Below are 25,207 nucleotides of genomic sequence, written 5' to 3' on the forward strand. Positions count from 1 at the left end.
TGCCTCGCATCTAGCAGACAATCAAGAGACAATTGACAGGAGGGTAGTGATGGCAAGGGACTTGCAGTGATGCTGGTCACAATATATTTTTAACTTGGGCGAGTACCTACACAGGTGCAGTCACTTTGTGATTAATTCACTGAACCACACACTTGTAATTTACACCCATTCCTGTATGTTGTATTTTTAATTAAAAGGGTTTTTTCTTTTTTTTTTTTAAGAAAGTAATGTTAGGGGCTTCCCTGGTGGCGCAGTGGTTGAGAGTCCGCCTGCCGATGCTGGGGACACGGGTTCATGCCCCGGTCCAGGAAGATCCCACATGCCGCGGAGCGGCTGGGCCCGTGAGCCATGGCCGCTGAGCCTGCGCGTCCGGAGCCTGTGCTCCGCAATGGGAGAGGCCGCAACAGTGAGAGGCCCGCGTACCGCAAAAGAAATAAAAGAAAGTAACGTTAGGGAATTCCCTGGCGGGCGGTCCAGCAGTTAGGACTCCATGCTTCTATTTCAGGGGGCGCAGGTTTGATCCCTGGTCAGGGAACTAAGTTCCCACAAGCCACGTTGCACAGCCAAAAAAAAAAAGGTATGTTAATTAATTGCTTTTTTTTCCCCCATAACTACACTTTATAAAACAAGTCCATCTTAACAGCTACAGAACAGGATCGCTAAGGCCTCCAGCAAGTTGGGGATGAGAAAAAGAACACTGAGAAGTCAACATCTGACTAGTCATGGCCTTATCAGCAAAGAGGACAGGCCATGGCCTCAAGGAGACAGCACCACGGTTAGCAGGTAGGAATCACAATGCCCAAATGGGTCCTCATCACTATCAACACCGCAACGCCTGGACTGCACCAGGCTCATGTGCTCAGGGAGCCGTGCTGGTCAGAAGTGTCAGCAGGATGGCCAAAGAGCCTGCAGTCACAGCACGGCTGCTGCAGAGCAGGAACCACGGTGCAGGCGAACAGGTCCCCTGAAGACTCCCTGCGATGTATGTACTTCTGCTCCTTCCCATGGAATCCTAGCAACTCTCCAAACGAGACATGATCTCCTTTTCACAGATGGAGAAAGGGGTTCAGAAGAAACAGATGAAGAGCGGTGGAACTGGGACGTTAACACAAGCACGCTGACTCCAAAGCCCATCGAGCTGTCTGGACCTACTGGAGATCTACTGCAATCCCTGCTGCAAGGAGAGACATCATAAAGCTTTGATTCTACCACACCAAGACCTTGAACCCCACAAAGACCTGCAAAAGGAGCCTCATGGCAGGCTGGGGATTAGCTCTTCTCAGATGTACAAAACACAAGCTTTTCCACTTCCAGCATGACGTCCCGTGATCGTGTCCCTCCAGAACCCAAATGGTCAATCCAGCACAGCCTCTAGCTTGTGTCCTCCAGAGTCACACAAGGAGGGCTCTGCCTGCAATGCCTTCAGAAGAATACTCACTGCCCCTTATTCAATTGCTATGTGTCACTCCGTCGTCTGCTACTTATGCTTTCAGAGGTTTACTTTCTCAGGACTTCCCTGGTGGTTCAGTGGTTAAGACTCCATGCTCCCAATGCAGGGGGCCCGGTCCTGGTCAGGGAACTAGATCCCACATGCATGCCACAGCTAAGGAGTCCATGTGTGGCAACTAAGGAGCCCGCACACCGCAACTAAGACCCAGCACAACCAAAATAAATTAATTAATAATATTAAAAAAAATTTTTACTTTCTCTACAAGGGGGTAGAGGAAAATGAAGCCACTGACTAATTAAAATAGCATGTTTTACAACCTAAACATCTATCGACATATGAATGAATAAAGATGTGGTACGAATATACAATGGAATACTACTCATCCATAAAAAAGAATGAAATAATGTCATTTGCAGCAACATGGATGGACCTAGAGTTATCATGCTAAGTGAAGTCAGACAAAGACAAATACCATATGATATCATTTACATGTGGAATCTAAAATATGACACAAATGAACTTATCTATGAAACAGAAACAGACTCAAAGACACAGAGAATAGACCTGTGGTTGCCAAGGGGGGGTGGGGGGGAGGAAAGATTGGGAATTTGAGATCAACAGATGCAAACTATTATATATAGAATGAATAAACAACAAGGTCTGACTGTATAGCACAGGGAACTCTATTCAATATCCTGTGACAAACCATAATGAAAAACAATATGAAAAAGAATATATAAATATATGTATAAATGAATCACTTTGCTGTACAGCAGAAATTAACACAACATTGTGAATCAACTGTACTTCAATAAAATAAAATAAAATAAACTTTTAATGCATGTTTTAGCTCATTAGAAAAATCAACAGGTCCCCAGGAAATGCAGCCCCCCTGAAACAGTAGGGCTCTTAACCAATCTCCTCACCAAACTCAACTACTGGAGAAATTCTGGAGAAAGTTTGCGCGGACAACCAATACACCATACAACAGAAACAGGTCCTCAGAAACCCTCCACTGGGACTTCCCTGCTGGTGCAGTGGTTAAGAATCTGCCTGCCAATGCAGGGGACACGGGTTTGATCCCTGGTCCGGGAAGATCCCACATGCCGCGGAGCAACTAAGCCCGTGCGCCGCAACTACTGAGCCTGCGCTCTAGAGCACACATGCTGCAACTACTGAACCTATGTGCTGCAACTAGTGAAGCCCGTGCGCCTGGAGCCCGTGCTCCGCAACAAGAGAAGCCACCGCAATGAGAAGCCCACGCACTACAAGGAAGAATAGCCCCCACCCGCCGCAACTAGAGAAAGACCCCGCGCAGCAATGAAGACCCAACACAGCCAAAAAAATAAAAATTAAAAAAAAAGAAAAGAAAAGAAACCTTCCACTGAGACAAAGGGCAGTCATACCACAGCTGCTTTGATAAATGCCAGGGTGATTCCAATGCACCTGTTGGTAGAGGTGCTAACTCATGAGCTGCACAGATGCGGCAGGCTACCCGTGGCTCCTGGGTATTTGCCCCGGGTTCCAAGTTCTATTCCTGCGCAGAACTACTTATTATCAGTCCTATCATAAATTTACTAGAGCAGTGAAGACCTCAACTGTTTCAGTTTACAAAGTATCTGCATTTCTTTTGTCGAAAAAGAGAAAACATTTTAAATAGTAGCATCTCAGATCTTAACACTGCTGTTTTACAGCAGAAACTAAAGTTTGTAATACATATAATTATGTCTCATCTGTGTTGATGAAAGGAAGAACACTAATAACCCCAATGGGACAATACAAAATTACACACATAGCTTTGGACAGTGTCTGTCATGTCGAATCTCTCTGATTCAGTAAGGACATACTCTGTTGCCTACAAGCCACTCTAAACTCAAAAGAACCTAAAAAGCTACCATGTTTTCCCACCCTATGGCTCTGCTCAGCACTTCTGCAACTCCAATCCATGCTATGAAAGGCCTATATTCAGAGGAATGCAAGCTGCCCAAAGCAGAGAGAGTTTTTCTCAAAAGATGATGCATCTACCTTCCTCTAAGATAGAGAAGATAATCGTTTTGGTTTAAAAGATCTACTCTTCTAGCATTTCTTGAGTTAAAGTAAAAATCTAGTTCATATCAACAAGCATTTCATTAAACAAAATTAGGTGGCATCCCTAATATGAATTTGACAGCGAGATATTAACGTTCATTATATATTTTTTAAATGCGCCATTAAACAGGCACCGAAGCCATCTAGAATGTACGCTGACGCCGAGCTCTGTGGTTGGCAATGTGCCCACAATCCTATCCTGGTAAAGTGATGTCCAAGAGGAAGTACAAATGTGACCAGCAAAGGGACAGTGATCTCCCAGCAACAGCCAAAGCAACTGGGTTTAAGTGCTGAAAACTAGTATTAGAAGGGATAACTGAGCAAGGAAATAACGCACTCTTCATCCATTGATTCAACAAATATTTGAGTGTCTACTGGGTGCAATTCTAAATAAGGTGACCAAGGAGGTGAGAGAGTTAACTATTCCGATGTCTGAAGGAACTGCTGTCCCCACAGAATGAACAGCCAATGCAAAGGCCCATTTGTAGGACCCTGTGGATCTTTGTAAGGACTTTGGCTTTTATTGAGAGTAAAATGGGAAGCTACTGCAAGGTTGTGAGCAGAAGCAGGGAAACTGCTAACCAACCTTCCTTCATTTTTTTTTTTTTTTTGCGGTACACGGGCCTCTCACTGCTGTGGCCTCTCCTGTTGCGGAGCACAGGCTCCGGACACGCAGGCTCAGCAGCCATGGCTCACGGGCCCAGCCGCTCCGCGGCATGTGGGATCTTCCTGGACCGGGGCACGAACCCGTGTCCCCAGCATCGGCAGGCGGACTCTCAACCACTGCACCACTAGGGAAGCCCAACCTTCCTTCATTTTAACAGAATCACTCTGGCTGCTACGATAAGAATAGAGTATAGACGGAAGACAAGAGTAGATCAGGGAGATGAGTCAGGATTCTACTGCAGTGACCCAGCTGAGAGATGCTGGTGGCTTGGATCAGAGTGGAAGCAGTGGAGATGAAAAGTGGTCAGATTGTGGACATGTAGGTAAGGAGGTAGGGTCAACAAGATTCCTTAACGGACTGGATACAAGTGAACATAAGAGGAGTCAAGAATGGCTCCAAAGTCTTAGGCCTGAGCAACTAGAAGGCTGAAAATGTCAACTAAGATGGGGAAGGCTGCAGGTTGAGCACATTTGAGGGAAGCGCAAGGACTTAAATATTGGACGTATTGAGATTCCTGTTATACATCTAAGTGAAGATGTCAGGGAGTTACAGATGAGTCCTTAATGTTTGGTTATTTAACAAACACTTACTGAGAACTCACACAGACTGTTGTTAGCCCACGTGTGAGCCTCACTCAGGCAACAGTGTGGTAAACATAGTCCCTGATGCTGAGAGCTCCGTCTAGAGACGAAGACAAGGACCGCCCTGGGTGGGGGAGAATTCTACAACGGAGGTCTGGTAGGACACTTCAGCAGCACAGCAGAGGGACACTCAATCATGCCAGCTTAGGAGGACTGCCTAGGAGACAGAGACACCAACGGAAAGATGAGCAGGGGCTATCCGGGTAAGGAAAAGGAAGGAGGATGCAGGGAGGAAGGAACTCTACGGAAAAGAAGCAACATCTATCTGTGAGAGGAAGAACACAGGGCCCCAGGACCTACGAGAAATCCAGTTCAGGTGGATGTTGGCAAGGGCCAAGAGATGACAGTGCCTCAGAACCCCACCAAAAGATGACAAATGCCAACCGCGTCATAGAGGTTCGGAGGTGAAGATTTGAAAAGTACTTGATCTGTGTGACCGGTAGTGAGAAAACAATTATAGGATACTCAAGGCAAGCTGTGGAATTGTGAAACGCTAAGAGCTGAAAGGACCCTCTTCTATAGATGAATATACCTAATAAGTAACTGGCAAAGTTGGACCGGAATGCAAATTTCCTAAATTAGTGGCCATACACTGATTTGAGATACTAGTGCCGTTACTAAAAAGTGAATGACCCAACGAGTGGGTAACAAATGCTTTTACAATTCTGGAGGTTTCCAGTTTTCTGCTTTCGATAAAATTAAAGGGAGGTGGGTGGCAAGCTGGCTGATTCATAAATACACATCAGGTTCTGACATATAAATAGAAAGATGAAAACTGGGTGACCTTGATATAACAAAAGTTCTTCCATTCCCATCTACTTACGTCAACAAGGTTTCTCAAAGTTTACATCTAAACAAGCAAAACATCTTATTCTAGCATTAAGTAGTAATCATCCCCCAATACATGAAGTAATTGGGTGGGGGAGCTCCACCTGTCTCATCAAGTTGCTTTCCAACATAATTCTACCTTTTGTGTCTAATTACTTACCAAAATGTATATCTACTTGATCTGATTAATTTATGCTAATAACCATACTGATGCAATCCAAAGGAAATTAACACTGAAGAGACTTATGAGAACAGGAAATAAAGATCATTCCAATGTACATACATATTTCTGTTGCAGAAGGATGACAGAGTGATCGATAAAAAATTTTCAAGCACAAAAACAAATTAACATTTTGTGGAGGAAGTGGAATTGAAATAAGATTTCAAGGAGAAAAAAATGAAAAATTAACATTTCTGATTCAATGAAGAGCTTATTCATGTATTTCTTAAATGGATGGTAATAGGTCAAATTATTACAGTATTTAGAGCACATTTAAGAGAAGGAAACAATTATTTTAAAACGTCAACATTTACACTATATCAGAAATTACATATTTTGCTACTCTTTACTCATGTGATAAAAGAAACTGATGTCAAAACCATGTGACAGGGATAAAGAATTCTCCAAAATTCTCTTAGCAGAAATGGATGCAAACATGTTTAAAGACCATAGTCCAAAATCACAGGTCAGCACTCTTAGCATCCCATTCTACTACAAGCTCTGTGTAGAGCCTGAGAGAGACTACCAACCTGCACAGAGACAGAGCTCACCCTCCACCATGCGGGAGGAGGCAATCCTACAGACAACTGCAGAACTCCGGACTGCCTACAGGACAGGCAAACAAACAGAGGATGTTTGCTGAGATATGACAAAACAGCTCTTCAGCTGAGGGGAAGGGAGGTATGGATATCAGACCAGACAGCATACTTCCAGCCTCATTAAAGCAATAAAGAAGCACAACTCAACTTCAACAACACACACACAAAATTCTTATGCTTCTACCATGTATGTACCAGGCAAAATTCTTACCTTACCAAAGCTCTACAGTAATGTGCCACAAGTCATACAAAAAGCAAGTGGTAGAATCTTCTGTCACTATTATTGTGAAAATGAATGCTCCACCAAAATGAAATGTGTGATCACACGGGATGGTGGTGGTGGGATGAACTGGGAGACTGGGATTGACATATATACACTAATATGTATAAAATGGATAACTAATAAGAACCTGCTGTATAAAAAAAAAGAAAGAAAACATTAAATGGAGCATCTTGGTTTGCAAAAACAGCTGATGGACAACAAGGACGATGAAAATTTTCTAGCTGCATAATTGGGGGATGGGACTCTCATGATTTTATAAATACTGCAAAGGATGAGTTTCCTGTACTTGGATCATTTTGGGGAATAACTTTTTAAAATACAGTCATGAAATCAAGATTCATGATACTTAACTTAGAACCAAACTTTCAGCCTTATATTATCACTAAGAGTAATATCACCAAGATCATCCAAGATTCATGAATCACCACATTTGAAATAAGATTTTTAAAAATAAAACATTCAGTAAGAACCAAAAGTCTTTATACTGCTAAAGAAACCACAATTTTAAGTTTATCTCATTTTTCTTATCTTTTCATTATCCCTATTTTTGTTTTTAATTACATTGATTATACTTACATAATTTGCATATTCAGATACATGACACATTACAATAACAAGATGATCAAATGCTTTAATGATAAATTGGTTTAATGATAAAAAGTTTAATGGACAAGAAAGCACATAAACACACACACACACACACACACACACACACACACACACAGAATATACATTCAAACGTTTTTATTGATTTAAAAAATTGAGACACACGTCTAAAAGACCTTAGAGATCTTAAGCAATTCCAACAGCACCATCTCAGATCCCACTAGCAAAAAAGGCCAGGTCTTCAGCCATGAAATTCCCAAACACAACCTGTCTCCATCACAGGACCTCATGAGAGCAAGACTCAACAAAGAAATAATATCAATGAAAAGACAACCTACAGGACTTCCCTGGTGGTGCAGTGGATAAGAATCCCCCTGCCAATGCAGGGGACACAGGTTCGAGCCCTGGTCCAGGAAGATCCCACATGCCGTGGAGCAACTAAGCCCATGTGTCACAACTGCTGAGCCTGCACCCTAAAGCCCGCGAGCCACAACTACTGAAGCCCGCATGCCTAGAGCCCGTGCTCCGCAACAAGAGAAGCCACCGCAATGAGAAGCCTGCTCACCGCAACCAAGAGTAGCCCCTGCTCACCACACCTAGAGAAAGCCCGCGCGCAGCAATGAAGACCCAACGCAGCCAAAAATAAATAAAATGAAATCTTAAAATAAATAAATATATATATATATATAAAGCAACATAACTCAAAAGATAATTTTAAAAAAAAGAAAAAAGAAAAGACAACTTACAGAATGGGAGAAAATATTTGCAAATGATGCAACTGACAAGGGATTAATTTCTAAAATTATATAAACAGCTCATACAGCTCAACATAAAAAAAAAAATCAAAAAATGGGCAGAAAACCTAAATAGACATTTCTCCAAAGAAGACATACAGATAGCCAACAGGCACATGAAAAGATGCTCAATATCACTAATTATTAGAGAAATGTACATCAAAACTACAATGAGGTATCACACCTCACATTGGTCCGAATGGCCATCATCAAAAAGTCTACAAACAACAAATGCTGGAGAAAAGGGAACCCTCCTACACTGTTGGTGGGAATGTTTAAAAAAAATAAGAAAGAAATAATATCAGGCAGAAGACCTAAGCAAATGCTACAGGTACAGTGAGCTGGAGTTAGGTGACCACAGACAGTGTGCATCAGAAACACACTTCAAAGACTTTCCAACAAGAAATGAGGCAGCAGCTGAGGAAAGGCAGCAGCAGCAAGACCTGCTGCTTGGGCTTCATTCTGGCAGGCATGTGCTAGGCACTGGCACAATGAACAAGAGGGGAATTTCAGGCAGAGCAAACAGCAAGTGTGAAGAGCCCTGGGCAGGGGGAAACATGATGGGCCAAGCTGGGGATGTGGCTGGAATCGAGAGCAAAGGGGAGAGTGGCAGGAGGTCAGCAGGGCCAGATCCCGTCAGACCTCCCAGGCAGCAGCTTGAGGCGGTACAAAGCAGACAATGCCAGCTCCGAGAAAAACAGCAAAAGAACCAAAGCAGTCCCATGGTTCTGGGAGCACCTGATGGAGGGAGGGTGCGGAATGAGTGATCTGGCCGGATGGGGATGGCTGCCGAGGTTCCAGGAACCCAGCAATGGGAGTCGGAGCCGGAGGTCCAGGGAGCATTCCAGAGCGCTCCAAAAGCAGATGCTGACTCATGGTCAGGCAGAGCTGAGGTGACAGCCCCCACCTCTGAGGGGACTGCAATGTCCTCTCTTGGTCTGTATTATTCATACACTGTCCTACTGACCTCCCTCAAAATACGTCCGAGGGCTGGTCCCTGCTTGTGGAGAAAGTTCAAAACAGGCATAGCTTTAGTAAAGGAAAAACCTGGATTCCAATCCAAGTTCTATCACTTACTAGCTACATGACCTCAGGCAAGTCAAAAATTCTCCTAACACCTTCCCATGTTATCCATCAGTGGGGAAGACACCTGCCCCACTTCAAAAGGAAGAGATAAGGAAATGCTTTAATGATAAATTGGCTTGATGAGCTGTTTAAGCAGCTTGCAACTATAAAATACTGACAGACTTTCTCTCATATTTCCTTATGACCTGACTTCCTCATAATACAGTATTCTTCACAATGACATTCAACAAATGTTCATTTAGTACATACTAATTAAATGCTAGGCTCTGAATAAGCAATACCAATGTACAGTATTAGGGTTCAGCGGGGTTTTTTACTGTCTAGTCACTGCAACACGAATAGCACAGTTAAACATGGTTTCAACTGTGGCTTCAAAGCCTAATTCAAATAGTCTTATGAATTAAAAGAATAAAAGGATAATTACAAATGATGGTCTGCCTAACTCAGTTCAACAAACACTGTATCAAACACTGTAATGGTCATTAAGGCAGAAATAAATGAGACGCTCTTATAGAACTTTTACTATAGCGGGGGAAGCAGTCAACAAATAACCCCAGCACTAGGCAAAATGTGGTGAAACTATGGAAGCATTAGAGACAAAAAATAATTCTGATTAAGAAAATGGATAACAAAGTTCCCTGGGGGAAGTATTAACAAAACTGAAACCTTGAAAGGATTAGAGGCCATTCCAGAGAGAAGACCAGGAGCAAAAGTATAAATGAAAGAAGTTCCACAGATGTGTGTGTGTGCATTTGGGTGTGGGGAAGCGGGACAAAGAGTGGAAAAATAGTCTGGTGGGACTTCCCTGGTGGCACAGTGGTTAGAAATCTGCCTGCCAATGCAGGGGACACAGAATTTGAGCCCTGGTCCGGGAAGATCCCACATGCCGAGGAGCAACTAAACCCATGCGTCACAACTACTGAGCCTGTGCTCTATCAGCCCGCAAGCCACAACTACTGAAGCCTGCGCGCCTACAGCCTGTGCTCCACAACAAGAGAAGCCACCACGATGAGAAGCCGACACACTGCAACAAAGAGTAGCCCCCGCTCACTTGCAACTAGAGAAAGCCTGAACGCACAGCAAGGAAGACCCAACACAGCCATAGATAAATAAATAAATTTATTTAAAAAAATTTTTTTTAATAAATAAATAGTCTGGGACCACATTTGGGGGCCAGGGGGATGTGCACTGTGCTGAAATATCTGACCTATAGCCTGGGCAGTGAAGAGGCATCCAAGGTTTCCAAAAAGGAGAGTGGCACAGTCAGAGCTACACTAAGGAAGACCGCTCTGATGGCAGTGCAGACTGAGAAGCTATTTTAATTGGCGAAGAAGTCACAGCGCAGTAAACAGCAAAAATAAAGAGGAGAGGGAATGGCACCTAAAGTCATGGATATATATTCAGGTAAAGAAGTTTAAACTGTTTTTTTTCCCCATCCAGTGTTACTTCTTGCTCTCTTAGACTTGTCCTTTAGGAGGAAATACGAGAATGTGATTTTTTTTTTTTTTTTTTTTGCGGTACGCGGGCCTCTCACTGTTGTGGCCTCTCCCGTTGCGGAGCACAGGCTCTGGACGCGCAGGCTCAGCGGCCATGGCTCACGGGCCCAGCCGCTCTGCGGCATGTGGGATCCTCCCGGACCGGGGCACGAACCCGTGTCCCCTGCATCTGCAGGCGGACTCTCAACCACTGCGCCACCAGGGAAGCCCCCACCACAATTTTAAGGTGAGTTTTTAAGAATGATTTGCCATGTCAGCCTAGCAAAGCTTACTCTAGAGTCCTAATTAATCTTCATGTATAAAACAAACTTTAATGTGATGTATGGGACTTCCCTGGCGGTCCAGTGGTTAAGACCCTACGCTTCCAATGCAGGGGGTGCGCGTTCGATCCCTGGTGGGGGAACTAAGATCCCACATGCTGTGTGGCATGGCCAAAACAAACAAACAAAAATGTAATATATGGACCACAATCGCTATTTTTTGCCTTCTACAACCAAACTAATTTAGGCTAAGATAAAATACTTGTTAACTCAGGGCAACAACAACATTGAGAAAAATTAGAGCTCTCAAGAGAAGCTGAACAGGGAGTTGTTTTCTCTTATAAAGGAGGGGAGAAAGCAATCAAGATCTATATTGCCAGGCCACTGAGTACAAAGCAATCTGCATTTCCATTTCCTTTTGGGTCAAGTACCTCTGAAACCATTCTGTAGCCATTTCCAAGTAGCCCCTTTCCAGGTTGAAAGTGTAAACTTGTGTTCTCCGGGCATGCCTTAGTCAATTCTTCTTAAACAAGGCCAATAGCTGGGACAAATATATGATCTGAATTCATTATTTTTCTCATCCGTAAGTGATGAGATGAAGTGTTGGACTCCAGGGCCTCCGAGGTTCCTTCTAGCTCTAAAACTGTCCTTTTTTGTTGATGTCCTTGGGCCCTTTGCCTTCTCCCAAATTCCTTTAACAGGCACAGAGCAAATATGCAGGGGGTAGAGTATCGACTTTGCTTCCAGGCCCTCCTGTACCACAATGTTCAGACTTCCAAAGGAGGTCCAGTTTGTTAATGCTGACCATCCTTTAAAAAAAAACAAAAACAAAAACAAAAACTTCAAATTCCTTGGAGAAAAGGCACTAAGGACTGGACTAAAGAATCAAGACATAATTGCAGCAAACTGACTGCAGTAAAGAATTTTTGAAATCCAATGCTCCTTTGGACTTTTTCTTAATAACAAAAAAATTATAAAATCTTACAATGACAAAGTATTTGTTAATGCCCAAAAGATACAACATGCTTTAAAAACTGCATGAAAATAGACCCTTTCTTAGGAGTATCTTCCTCCTTGATGAGAAATAGGGACAGCAGAGTTAAGAGTTCCCTTAATGGCTCATTCCTAGCTCCTACTTGACACGTTACAGAAATAACACATTTATACTGATTATCCACTGAGAAAAGGTGATGATTGAGGAACGCACAATAATAAGAAGCGAGTTAGTTCACCTTTTAGGATCTTAGTTTCCGCCTCTGTAGTGACTAAATTATTTAGATGATTACCAAGGTCATTTTGTTTCTAAATGCTACACTCATCTGCCAGTTTCGGTCTCCTCCCCCCTAGAAGGGCTGGATCTCAGGTTAATATTTGGGTCCAACTATGTGCCAGGCATCGTGCTAGGAGCGCTGGGAATACGGCCATCAACAACAAAAAAGGTCCCACATAACACGAATATACTATGGAAAGGGCGGGGGGGGGTGCGGAGGGGGACTGAGAAAATTCTAATATAACAGGTACATTTCCTAAAAGAGCTGGCATCCTGGTTTGGCTTTGACTTACTAGTAATAGTACCAATAAAAAACATGTAAAATTCTTAAAAATTAAAAAAGGCATTCAACCAGGGGCAAATTCAACATAAACTTCTGGGACATAAAGCAGGCAGATCCCAAGCCCTGGGGGCTACAGTCGAGATTAACTAATCAATAAAGAAGTTCCATAGCGCGAGCTGCCGTGCCTGGGCCCCGGGCGCCAAAGTAGTCCAGACCTGGAGGGAAAAATGTAAAACCAAAATGGAGGAGGGGCTACGGCAGAGTCTGCTCCGGAGCAAAAACCTCGTGGCTCGCTTCTCATGGCGCCAACCAGCCTTCCTGCTCCGCTCTCCCTGACCCTAGGAGGCATCATCCCACCTCGCCAAACCCAGCGCGCAGCACCTATTTCTCGCAAGCTCCCCTTGAGGAGCCCGGGCACCAAATGAACTTGTTAAACAGTAGGGTAACAGTAGGGTAAACAAGTAGCCACATCTTAAAGGCAGGGGAGCAAAGAAAACTATCTGAGAGGACTCTACCCTTCTCCACCTGCAGAAAAAGCCGCGGGCAAAGCTAAGAAAGCATATCCCTAGTCTCTCCTTGCCTTGCTGAAAAAACAAAGAAAGCAGGCTCCTAGAGGAGTCAGACAGCCAGAGAACGACCTCCTTCCGCGGATGCAAGACGCGTACGGCCCCAGACATCTAAGAGCATGGGGCCAGCACAACTTTCTCATTGAAGCCGACCGCATTTCCTCTTAAAACCCCCCAAAAAGAGAAGCCCCGACTATGATCATTTCACTGATGTCACCTCGCCTATTTGGCTCTCGGGATTTTACCCGAAAACCTCTGCAGTGCCCGGCACCGGCGTCCAGCCCAAGTGGGGCTCCCCTTCCCCGGGACGCCGCGTCACGTTCTCGCAGCCCTCCCGGTCGGGCTACCCGGCTCGCTCCGACCCGGCACCGGGGTTGCGTCGCCGGGCGAGCACATCAACGCCAGGCCGAGGGAAGACGGGTGTACCGGGGATTCGTAGAGGACCCCGCTTAAAGCCCTCTCCCCCACGACGGACTTGCAAAACAATAAGCATCCGCTTTCTCTGCCCCTCCCCCATAGGACCCCGGCCACGAATTACCGCCGCCGGGGAGCGTGCCAGCCCTGTGATCGGTGGCCGGAGTACCCCTGGAACCTCAGATGGCCCGAGTCCCCGGCCGCCCATCCGCTGCCGCGGCGCCCGGAGTCTGCGCGGGGAAGACTCTGCGCTGGAGCGCGGCCAGCAGCGGAGGCGCGCGGGCCACGCGGTGGCTGCAGGAACTGACATGGCCCGCGGCCGCCGGCCACATGCGGCGCCGCCGGGCCCCGGCCGGGGTGGGGAGAGGTGGGGAGGAGAAGAGAGAGCGGCCCCGGGGCCCCGCCGTACCTTGCCGCTGGCCGTGCCCCCGCTAACGCCGATCAGGAAGGGCTCGCCGCCGTTGGGCTGCTGGTGGTTCTGCAGGGTCTGCTCGCTGTCCCCAGCCATGGCTCGCGCCGCCCCTCCTCCCGCTGCCTGTGCGAACGGACGCACGCTCCCCGCCCGCGCCGGGCTCCCTCCGCTTCCCGCAGCCTCCGCTGGGCGCTGCCCAGGTCGAGGCTGACGCGGCTCCCTGCGCACCGCTCGGATCCCGGTGCTGGAGCTGGCTTTCCCGAAGGAGCCGAGAGCCTTCCTCTGCCCGCTGTGGCCGCCCCGGTTTACATCCCAGGCAGAGGTCAGCGTGATGCTGCTGCTCCAATCCGGGCGGACAGCGCACTGCTATTCGCCGAGGCAGCGGCGGCGAGGCGTCTGCCCCAGCCTCCGCCCCTCCCGGGCCCCGCCGCCGCCGCCTGGGGTCTCTGGGAAAGGTATGAGCCCGACCCTTCTCCCAACCCGCCTGGTTAACCCTTTCCGCGACGACGACCTGCGGCGGGACCAAGGGAAAAGAAAGGAGCCTTCTGCGTTTTAATTGGGTATGCTCCCACCTATTTCAAAAGGGATAAAAAGCTAAAAGGACAGATCAAATAATGGAGGAGATGCCTCAGGTTTGAGAAGCAAAATTAGAACAAGCTTGGAAGGTTAAGATGAAACAAAGAGTTAATGTCATTTACCCATTATCCAGACTAAAAACTTGTGTTGCGAAAATGAGATTTCTTTTTCCCATCCCGTTTGCCAAAATAATATGTCAGCCTCTGGCTTTAAATATTTCCTCTCTTGGAAACCCCCAAACACCATCCTCCTTAAACGGCGACTCTCTGGAGTCCTTCCTAGAGAAAGGTAATTTGAGGAGCTCATCTGAGGGAAGCCCTCCCTCCTAACATCAACGCCCTTTCTAACCGTAGTTTGAAATCCCAAACACTGAGGTTCCTGTGGAGTTAGGGCTGTGGAAACGATAAATGATGCTTAATGTCACGTTGACTTATTAATACCTTTAAGTGAACTGGTTTCTCAGAGATGGGGAATTAGGCACTTGGTTACAAAGGCAGTCGCTGCTGATGACTCAGAACAGCGCCACCTCTGGAGCCAGATTTCTGCATTGACTTGCAGTTCCCTGAGCAAGTTACTTAATCTCCCTTGCTCAATGTTCTCATCTGTTAAATGGGAATAATAATGGCAGTTACATGCTAAGATTATTATATTAAATGAACTATTGTATTTAAAGTACTTAACGTGGTACCCTGCACAGGTACAAGACCCTATATAAATGATCTATGAGGAAAAGCCCCTAAAGGGCTGAAACTGGAAAGGGAAGCTTCGTTTGGGCACAGGGGAGAGAGGGAGGACTAGACTAGTCACAGCCGCTGCCCCTGTGAACCTGGGACTGGTATATATGAGCTGATGGGGGTCCTACAGTCTAAAGGAGAAGTTAAGTCTATAGCATTCTCTTTCAAAACTTAGTGTTACCTAAAATTCAGAATTATTTTGAAAAAAAATTACTAAAGAAAATTGAGTATTAGAAAAAACAAATGTTCGCTTCACTTTTTATATATTTCAGGTAACCATCCAAAACCAAACTCCACAGAAGCTCAGACAGGAAACTAAGCTGGGGAACGCAGCTACCTGGTACCCAGAGGCAGGCATTTGGGGGAGGTTAGCTAGAAGGGTGCCTTATCAAATGCCTGTGGGGTGGGTGAGTTTTAGCTGATTCATGTGTCTGCTTCTCCTCCTCCAAGTTTTTCTCCACTAAAAAGATAAGATCTTCAAGGACTTTTGCAGAGCTCTTCACAGCCCAAGACAAGGCCTATTGGAATTTGGAAGTTGATGGACTCATAGCTAAGGGGATATTAGGTAGCTGAGAGGAAGAAGAGGATAAAACACTGCCATGTCCTCCATGAACTTTCCCCAAATCTCTGCCTTTTTTTTATCATTCCTATAACTTTCTTCTACAATATTTTATCATAAGAATTTTCAGACATACAGTTGAAAGATTTTACAGTAAACACTGATATAGCCACCACCTAGATTCTGCTGTTAACATTGTACTATACTTGTTTCATCACACTAGTTGTCTACCTATCCTCTATCACATTTTTATTATTTTTATTATAGCTTGTTTCCCTTTGTTACAACAAACTGGTTTATACATTTCTTGCTTTGTCTGTCTAGTTTTTTTTTAATCTTTTCTTTTTTAATTTATTTAATTAATTAATTTATTTTTGGCTGTGTCGGGTCTTTGTTGCTGAGCGGGGCCCACTCTTCGCTTCGGTGCGCGGGCTTCTCACTGTGGTGTCTTCTCTTGCTGCAGAGCACGGGCTCTAGGCACGAGGGCTTCATTAGTTGTGGTTCGCGGGCTCTAGAGCGCAGGCTCTGTAGTTGTGGTGCACGGGCTTAGTTGCTCTGCGGCATGTGGGATCTTCCCCAACCAGGGCTCGAACCCATGTCCCCTGCATTGGCAGGTGGATTCTTAACCACTGTGCCACCAGGGAAGCCCCTGTTTGTCTGTTTTTAACTACTATATCCCTAGCACCTAAAACAATTTCTGAGACACAGTAGGACCTTCATAAATATTTGTTGAATGAATGGACACCATATCTCATTTCTACATTCCCAAGGCCCACAGAGCAAAATAATTGGAAATAGGAAGCGCTCAATACATGTTTGTTGAATGAATGGATGGATGAATGAATGAACAAATATGAAAGAGGTAAGAAAATACCAACAAGTAAACTTCACTTCCACCACTTTGGAAGGAAATGTGGTTTTCCCTAGATTGCATTTATGTGGTTACTATTATTTCTAAATATTTTGTTTTCCTGGCATTCCAAGTAACTGTCTACCTCTAATCCTAGTACGTGCATCTATTAACTAGTTAAGCTAACTCATTAACTGAGCTACTCATTACACTTATCTGCACCCTGTTTAATAATAATAATATTTGACATGAGTTAATATACATAAAAGTGCTCTGGGGACTTTCCTGGTGGCACAGTGGTTAAGAATCTGCCTGCCAATGCAGGGAACACAGGTTCCATCCCTGGTCCGGGAAGATCCCACATGCCGCGGAGCAGCTAAGCCTGTGCGCCACAGCTACAGAGCCTGAGGTCTAGAGCCTGCAAGCCACAACTACTGAGCCCGCGTGCCACAACCACTTTAAGCCCGTGTGCCTAGAGCCCGTGCTCTGCAACAAGAGAAGCCACTGCACGCCACAACAAAGAGTAGCCCCTGCTCACCACTAGGGAAAGCCCACGCGCAACAACGAAGACCCAACACAGCCAAAAATAAATACATAAATAACTTAAAAAAAAAGTGCTCTGAAAAAAAACAAAAGCTATCTATATAAAGGCCTAATCCAGCTGCACTCTGCACTCCCTGTTTTCACTTTGCTGTTTTTTCTCTATTCTGTCTCTAGGGCAGGCTCACCTACACATAAGGAAGTTCCCCTTGTCCATTTAAATTATTAAGAGTATTCTCAGCACTGGTGACCTGAGCAAGGACTTTTGCATCTTTGCTCTCTAAAAAGCAAGGCAGGCTGTCTGTGCTATTCCCTGTGCTGTGTCATCCTCTCTTGGGAGCCTGGTCACCAAATCCCACAGCTAGGGATGTTCAAATCATGTTTGAGCCTCCTCTAGCAATTACACTGCAGATTCTGGATTAAGTGATTTCCAGATGCCCTCTTTCCCCTCCCACTAAGAAAAAAAAAAAGCAAACATTTTCAATAAAATCCAGAGCTAGAACAGATTCAAGGGAACACATTTTCTCACTATCTGTGAGAATGTTTTTAATATAAATTCAGATTTCAGTCTGATCAAGCTCTGGCCTAGTTAACATTTGGGAATGAAGTCAGCATGAGTGTGCAACTATAGCTGTAGCCAAAGAAGGAGAAAAGACCTTGCTGTTGACAGTCCTCTATCTGCCTGCCTTTTCTCCTTAAAGCAGCTATAGTTCTGAACTAGACAAGCAACCTTACATTTTGCATCCAGCTGACAAATGCTACCTCTAGGTGCTTCATGCACCATAGCTAACTCGCTAATTGCTTATCACATTTCCCAACCAGAAAAAAATGTTCTCACACTTCAGTATGTCTTCTGCAGCATGTTAGCTCCCTGTTTTGCCTTTCCAACTACCTCCTGCCTTTTATCAATCAGCAATTGCTTTGACAGGTCATAAGTACTGTTCTGGAAAGATGACCAGATGATATGAAAGCTACTTCAGCATCTGGCTCTGTGATCTTAATCAATCCTGTTCTCAGATACTGTTAAGCAGCAGGATATAGCACAGTCCCAGAAAGAGCAGCTTCAGCAGCCTCTGAAGGCAAGTCCATGGGCCCCACCCCAGAGGTAATAAACCTGAAAGTCTGTGGGAGGGGCCAAGCAATTTGTCTTTCATAAACCCTCCACTTGACTCTAGTGCCCACCGAAGTTTGAGAACTACTGATTTAGTGGAACAAAGACAGTGTGAGCTCTAGTCAGAAAAGCAAGCTTTACATCCTTGCTTTGTTACTAACTTTGTAACCTTTGGCAAGTTACTTACTTTCTATAATCCTTGGTTTCTTCAGCTGTTAAATGGTACCTGGCTCATAGGATGGTTGTGAAAATAATGAATCTATATCGATATGCATATAGTGGTTGTTAAATATCATTTCTCTTTCCCTCCTATTTCTGTCACAGGTCCCTGATTATTGCAAGAGTCATACCATTTAGAGATTAGGAATTCCAAAGGTAAGGACTCCTAATCCCCAAGGACACTTTAAACTAAAAATGAAATATAACGTCCAGAATAGGTAACTACAGGTAGAGCTTGCCTACAGCTAGAGAAGTTGGGGGATAAATAGGGAGTGGCGACCAATGGGTCCAGGATATCTTTCTTAGGGTAATGGAAATGTTCTAAAATTAATTGTCATGATGGTTGCACAACTTTTGCCTAAGAACCTCATTGAATCACTAAGTTGGTGAATTGTATGGTATGTAAATTATATCTCAGAGCAGTTTCAGAAATTAAGTCTCAACCTGCAGTCTAGGAGGGGTAAGAGATTTTTCAGAATTGGGAACAGAAATGGCAAAGGCACAGAAAAAAGACTTGAGAACTAAAAAGACATGGTCAGAGGACTTTGTAACCTACAAAACAGTACCCAAATGCAAGTTGTTAATTTTGTTAAATTCAGTATATTGATTTTTGCCCATGTGCTCGTCCCCTTCCTCAGAAAAAGAATAGTCATACAAGGGCTCTTAAATTTTAGCCAACTTCAGAAATCCCACATGCCCACAGAAGTCTTCCCAGACTTTGAAAACATTAACATATAGATTTTAGTTCTATAGGGATTTTCTGATTTTCTCTCCCTACCTTATAACAGGATTTTCTAGTGTGATTCTACGAAAATAAGACTTTAAATAAAATAAGGAGTTCAGTTGTCTTGCCCAGCCAGCTCCCAGCATCACTATTTTGTTCACTCTCCTTGTTCTTAGCCATTTAGCTTCATTTTGTTCCCAGGTCTTATCCCAGACCTGCATCTGACCCTTTGCTTCTTTTCCTATCACCAGATTACCACCCTGCCCATCCCACTTTTCTACAATGACTTCCTTCACCTTCCTCAATTAGCTACAAGGTCACTTTCTCTGTAATTAATCTACTTCTACTTCTACCCCTCCCCCCTCCACCCTGGGGCTGATGCTCTGTCCATTACACCATAATGGATGCCTCCTGGTTGGTGACGTACAGTGCTGGGGATTAGCATGACACAAGGGAGACCCCCTAGGGTGCAAAATGTAAGGAGGCTCTGACTCTTGGATGGAGGAAGTGCTAGCGTAGGGTGGAACTTAAAAAGAAGTCTTCTTTACGTGTTTGCTCTAGATGCCTTCCTTGCCTCACCCCAGTCCCAGCCCTGGTAATTGTCAACAGAAGCAGAGGACAGTACAGCTAATGGCATCAACCTCAGAGCAGTAGCTACATTTAGTCTGGTGGCTTGGCTTGTATTTAGACTGGTGGCCAAGGATGGCAGGTTTGACTCTCCTCAGGGTGATGGACTGAGGTGCTAATTGGTGTTGGAGGCTAAATGAGATTGCAGATTTAGCAGGTTAGTTTTTGCTCAGAGTTCAAATGGTATGTTGCTGAAAAGTTACTTTGGTATCCCGAAGCAACCTCTCCCCAGATCATTAGGAGAGAAAATTAGTTCAAATCTGCTTCATAATGAAATTACAGCTGTTTCTGGTGGCAAAGAGGCCTAAGGCTTTGAGTGATGGAACCTAGTGTTTCAGAAATATTTTTAGTCACAGACTGAGAAAGCTAAAAAAAGGAGGCGATTCCCCAGGAACACACACACATACACACACAAGTAGAATTTTGCGTATAATTTACTCAGGCCTGACATAGCCCCAGTTTTCATCCTGGTGGCCAGGGGAGGTGGTGGGGGTGAGGACAGCTTCTGAGGAGAGCACCTATTGCCAGCACAATGGAAGTGTTAATCTCTTTTTAAGGAATATGGGCCATCTCTGCGCGCACAGAGGGCCCTGGGGGGCATGGTGGTTGCCAAGGCAATATCCTCAAAGGCACCCATCCAGATGTCCCCACCCATATTTTAGGATCCTAGGTTTTTATCACCAAGGCCCTGACATTTTCCTACCGGTCCTGCCTTGGCTGACCAGTGTAAACAGCTACTGAGCTCTGAGCCTCTAACAACTAGGTCTTCAGCCTGCTGCTCAAATGTGCCTGCACTTCTACTGCAAAAGATCAGTGTAAGGCCAACTGGACCGAGGTAGGGGAACACAATCCGATTCACAGGTTGCATCAGACCGAAACTCTCCGGACCACCCAGTTCCAGAAACTGCCCTGGAGACATTCCGGACCACCCAGTTCCAGAAACTGACCTGGGGACTTCGAACCCAGCCCAGCCTTACCGCCTTTCGAGGGGCGGGACTAACGGTCCCCCAGGATACCCGAAGAGGCCACCAAATAAGGAATACCCTGCGCCCTCCCAGATTCACCACACCCCTTTCCCTTCCTCCCCTATAAAATCTTGCCCAACCCTCGCCCGGGTGCGACTTCTCTGGCCCCTTTCTCTCGGACCAGTGAACCTGGCCCGGGAGCGCTCCCTAATAAAGCTCACTTGAAGCTTTCCTCTGTTTCGCGGTGCCGTCTGTTAAGATCCGACCTTACAATCAGGACCTCTTTGTAAGCTACCAGAGGTTCTCTGACTCTCACACTTAACCATTAACTGCTTGCTAACAATAGCATGTCACAACTTAGCAGCAACCAGCCAACTCCGGTCTTTGTAGGCACTGGTCCCCCATATTTTCTGAAAGGCCTGAAACATTGCTCCTGCCACGGCTTTCTCCGCCACCAGGGCATTTTCACAGGCCACCACCAGTGAAACCTTTAGCAACTGAGGCACCATCTTGTGCCACGTCCCATTCCCCAACCAGGACAGCATCTTCTTCCTCTGCTGGGCAGTAAGTGAGCCATTCCAAATCTCTGTCTGACCACCTATTTTCTTGGACCACTCTTGGTACCAGTGGTGCTAATCTGGGTCCTCTAAAAAGCAGATGCCAAGATGGGATTAAACACATGAAGATTAGGGGTAATGACTGAGAGGAAAGAGGGGGCTGGAAAAACTTGGAAGAGACCCCAGACTGCAATACAGACCTGGCTCTGAGTGAAGGAGAGGGGTAAGGAAGATTGGGCAGAAGCACGCTAGACTACTGTGCAGACTAAGAAAGATTCAGCCAAGCTGCTGGGAGTCCTCAAGTTAAAGTTAACAATAAGAAGAGCCTCATTTCTCCTAGGAATGGACCTGCCTTAGTATTCCAGTGACATGGAGTATTCCAACTGGCTGGCCGTAGCCTGTGGGAAGCACAGTCAGGGAGCAAATGCAGCACAGTAGCTCAGGCTCTTGGTCAGGTCTGTTCCTTGTGGGTGGAGTTCTTTGAGGCATTTCTCCCGGCCACCACATATGGAGAGTGAAGTGTTGAAATCTCTAACTAAAATTGTTGAATTATCTATTTTTCCTTTCAGTTATATCCCTTTTTGCTACATGTATGTTGGGGCTCTTTTGTTAAGTACATGTAAATTTATGAGTGGTCATATATATATAGATATATATAAAGGATATACATATCCTTTTCCATTATGAAATGTCCCTATTTATCTCTAGGAATATTCTATGCCCTAAAGCCTGTTTTGTCTGACATTAATAAGCCACTCCAGCTCTCTTATGATCACTGTTTGCATGGTATATCATTTTCCATCTTTTAGTTTTAACTTCTTTGTGTCTGTGAATCTAAAGTGTGTGTCTTGTGAACAGTATATAGTTGGATCTTGCTTCTTTATATAGCCTGACAATCTGTAGTAGATCTAACAGTATAATATAATAAGTCTGCTAGTAACATCTTCTCTCAGTTTTTGCTTGTCTGGTAATATCTTTATTTCAGTTTCTTTTTCAAAGAATGGTTTTACTGGATATAGAATTCTTGGTTAAGAGGATGGTATTTTTTCCCCAGCCCTTTTTTTTTTTTAACATCTTTATTGGAGTATAATTGCTTTTCAATGGTGTGTTAGTTTCTGCTTTATAACAAAGTGAATCAGTTATACATATACTTATGTCCCCATATCTCTACCCTCTTGTGTGTCCCTCCCTCCCTCCCTATCCCACCCCTCCAGGTGGTCACAAAGCACCGAGCTGATCTCCCTGTGCTATGCGGCTGCTTCCCACTAGCTAGCTATTTTACGTTTGATAGTGTACATATGTCTATGCCACTCTCTCACTTCGTCCCAGTTTACCCTTCCTCCTCCCCGTATCCTCAAGTCCGTTCTCTACGTCTTCCCCAGCCCTTTTAATAAGTCATTCCACTGTCTTTCTGGCCTTCAGTATTTCTAGTGAGAAGTTAGAAGTTAGTTAGTTAATTGTTTTCCCCCTATATATGATGAGTCATTTTCTCTCACTGCTTTCAAGATTTTTCTCTGTGTCCCTGGCTTTCAGAAATTTGCCTCATATGTCTAGGTGTGGTTTTCTTTTAGTTTATCCTATTCAAATTTCATTGAGCTTTTGGATGTGTAAGTTAAAGTTTTTCATTAAATTTGGGACGTTTTCAGCCATTATTTCTTGGAATATTTTTTCTACTCCTTTCTCTCTCCCCATTTTGGGACTCCCATTACATTTAAGTTGGAATGCTTGACTCCAAGGTTTCTAAGACCCTGCTTATTTTTCTTCAATCCTCTTTTTTCTCTGTTCTTTGGAGTGGATAATTTCTATTAGTCTATCCTCAGATTCACTGATTATTTCTTCTGTCATCTCAAATCTGCTGCTGGGACCATCTAGTGAATTTTTCATTTGAGTTATTATACTTTTCAAATCTAGAATTTCCATTCTGTTCCTTTTTATACTGTTTCCTTATTGAGATTTGATTTGTGTTGATTCATTGTTAGCATTTCTAAAATTATTTGAACATATTTATAATAGCTGCTTTGGAGTGTTTCCCTGCTAAAGCTAAAAGCTGGGCCCACTCATAGTTTCTTCTAACTGCTTTTTTCTCTCTATATGGGTAGAACTTTTCTGGGTTTTTTTGCGTATCTAGTAGTTTTTGATTAAAAAAAATGGACATTTTAGATAATATATTGTAGCTACTCTGAGTTTCATTTTATATTTTTGAGAGTTGTTGGAGTTTTGGTTTTTTTGTTTAATAACATGCCTAGATTTAAACTGCAGAATCTATCTCCCTGATGTGCAGCCACTGATGCCTCTGCTGTTTTATTTTTGTTTGTTAATTTGTTATGTTTGCTTAAACTGGCTCCCTAGTGATTTCCTCTGTGACTGCATAGCTTACTGGTCAGTCAATGCTTGGGGCAGAGGTTGTACTCAAACATCTTGAGCCAATTAGGCTCCTACCCTCTGCTGACTGATATGTGTGTGGACTGGGGAATGCATTCAAAGTTTCAGCCTGTGCTTAAGTGTCCCTCATCTTTTACGTTTTGCTGGTCTCTCCAAGGTCTCTTGGATCTTCTCTAACCATGTGTAGTGTCTCAGTCAGCCAAGGATGTATGAGGAGCTTATCTCAGCTATTCTATGCGTGTCTCATTTCCAGAATTACCCTGTTAAATTTCTGGCTGCTTCACCACTTGCTCTGAACCTGAACGTCATCTTGAAGCTGGCAGAGCTGCTTGAAGCATTTCCCTTGTGCCCAACTAAGTCCACTGCTTATTGCTGGCAAGGCTGTGGGACTGTGGCCACTACACTGAATGGCGCCTGACTCCTCTTGCAGAAGTGAGATTCTCTTGCAAAACTGAAAACTATCGAGTGAAATAAAACACAGCAAGTAAATTTCCAGGCTCTGATACTTTCATTAGTGAGTTATACCAAACATTCAAAGGAGAGTTAATACCAAGATTTCACAGGCTCTACCAGAGAGAAGAAAAACAATGGAACACTAAGCAACTCATTTTATGAGACCAGCAGAACTTTAACACCGAAACCTGACAACACGTTACAAGAATGGAAGATTAAAGGTTAGTCTCTCTTATAAGCGTAATATGTAAAAATCCTGAACGTAAACCACAATTTTAAATCCATCAATACATAAAAAGGACAATCCGTCACAAACAAGTTTTGTTTAGTTAAAAAAATGTATTAGTTTAATATTGGAAAAATCTATACCTTCAATATTCTATATCTGGCTCAAAAATGACATGCAACAAACAGGGTAACTTTATTTTTTTTAAATAATTTTTGTTGGAGTATAGTTAATTTACAACATTGTGTTAGTTTCTTCTGTACAGCCAAGTGAATCAGTTATACATATACCTATGTCTACTCTTTTTTAGATTCTTTTCCCATATAAGTCATTACAGAGTATTGAGTAGAGTTCCCTGTGCTATACAGTAGGTTCTTATTAGTTGTTTATTTTATATATAGTAGTTTGTATATGTCAGTCCCAATCTCCCAATTTATCCCTCCCACCCCCTTTCTCCCTTGATAACCATAAGTTAGTTTTCTACATCTGTGACTCTATTTCTGTTTTGTAAATAAGTTCACTTGTACCATTTTTTTAGATTCTACATGTAAGCCATATCATATGATATTTGTCTTTCTCTGTCTGACTTACTTCATTCAGTAAGGGTGTCTTTATATATGGATAAATCCTGTGATAAATAAGAAGGGGTAGGGTCCTTCATTACCTATCACTATGAAATGAACTCTTTCTTGAACACCCTACAGCAGTGTTTCCCAAAATA

At 44.1% G+C, this 25,207-nt stretch overlaps 1 protein-coding gene and 1 long non-coding RNA gene across 3 annotated transcripts in view; one reads left to right on the forward strand and one right to left on the reverse strand.

Annotated features, from left to right (window-relative positions):
* The window catches only part of UCK2 (uridine-cytidine kinase 2), a 76,973-nt gene extending 62,709 nt beyond the window's left edge, over positions 1-14,264 (reverse strand). Inside the window, exon 1 of one of the 2 annotated variants that reach the window (XM_004269699.4) lies at positions 13,961-14,264. In XM_004269699.4, coding sequence (XP_004269747.1) covers positions 13,961-14,059 — 99 coding nt within the window. In that variant the 5' untranslated portion in view covers positions 14,060-14,264. Of the gene's footprint in view, positions 1-13,675; positions 13,934-13,960 lie in introns of those variants that run through there. The other variant, XM_033427982.2, reaches the window with a different exon arrangement.
* A 118-nt stretch (positions 14,265-14,382) lies between these two features.
* LOC125965655 (uncharacterized) lies at positions 14,383-24,296 on the forward strand. The gene is made up of 3 exons (XR_007479844.1): positions 14,383-14,523; positions 18,658-18,708; positions 24,061-24,296. It is a non-coding gene; the product is annotated as an uncharacterized LOC125965655 (long non-coding RNA).
* The last annotated feature ends 911 nt before the right edge of the window (positions 24,297-25,207 follow it).

Source organism: Orcinus orca, chromosome 1, assembly GCF_937001465.1.
Source record: "Orcinus orca chromosome 1, mOrcOrc1.1, whole genome shotgun sequence".
Classification (NCBI taxonomy): Eukaryota; Metazoa; Chordata; class Mammalia; order Artiodactyla; family Delphinidae; genus Orcinus; species Orcinus orca.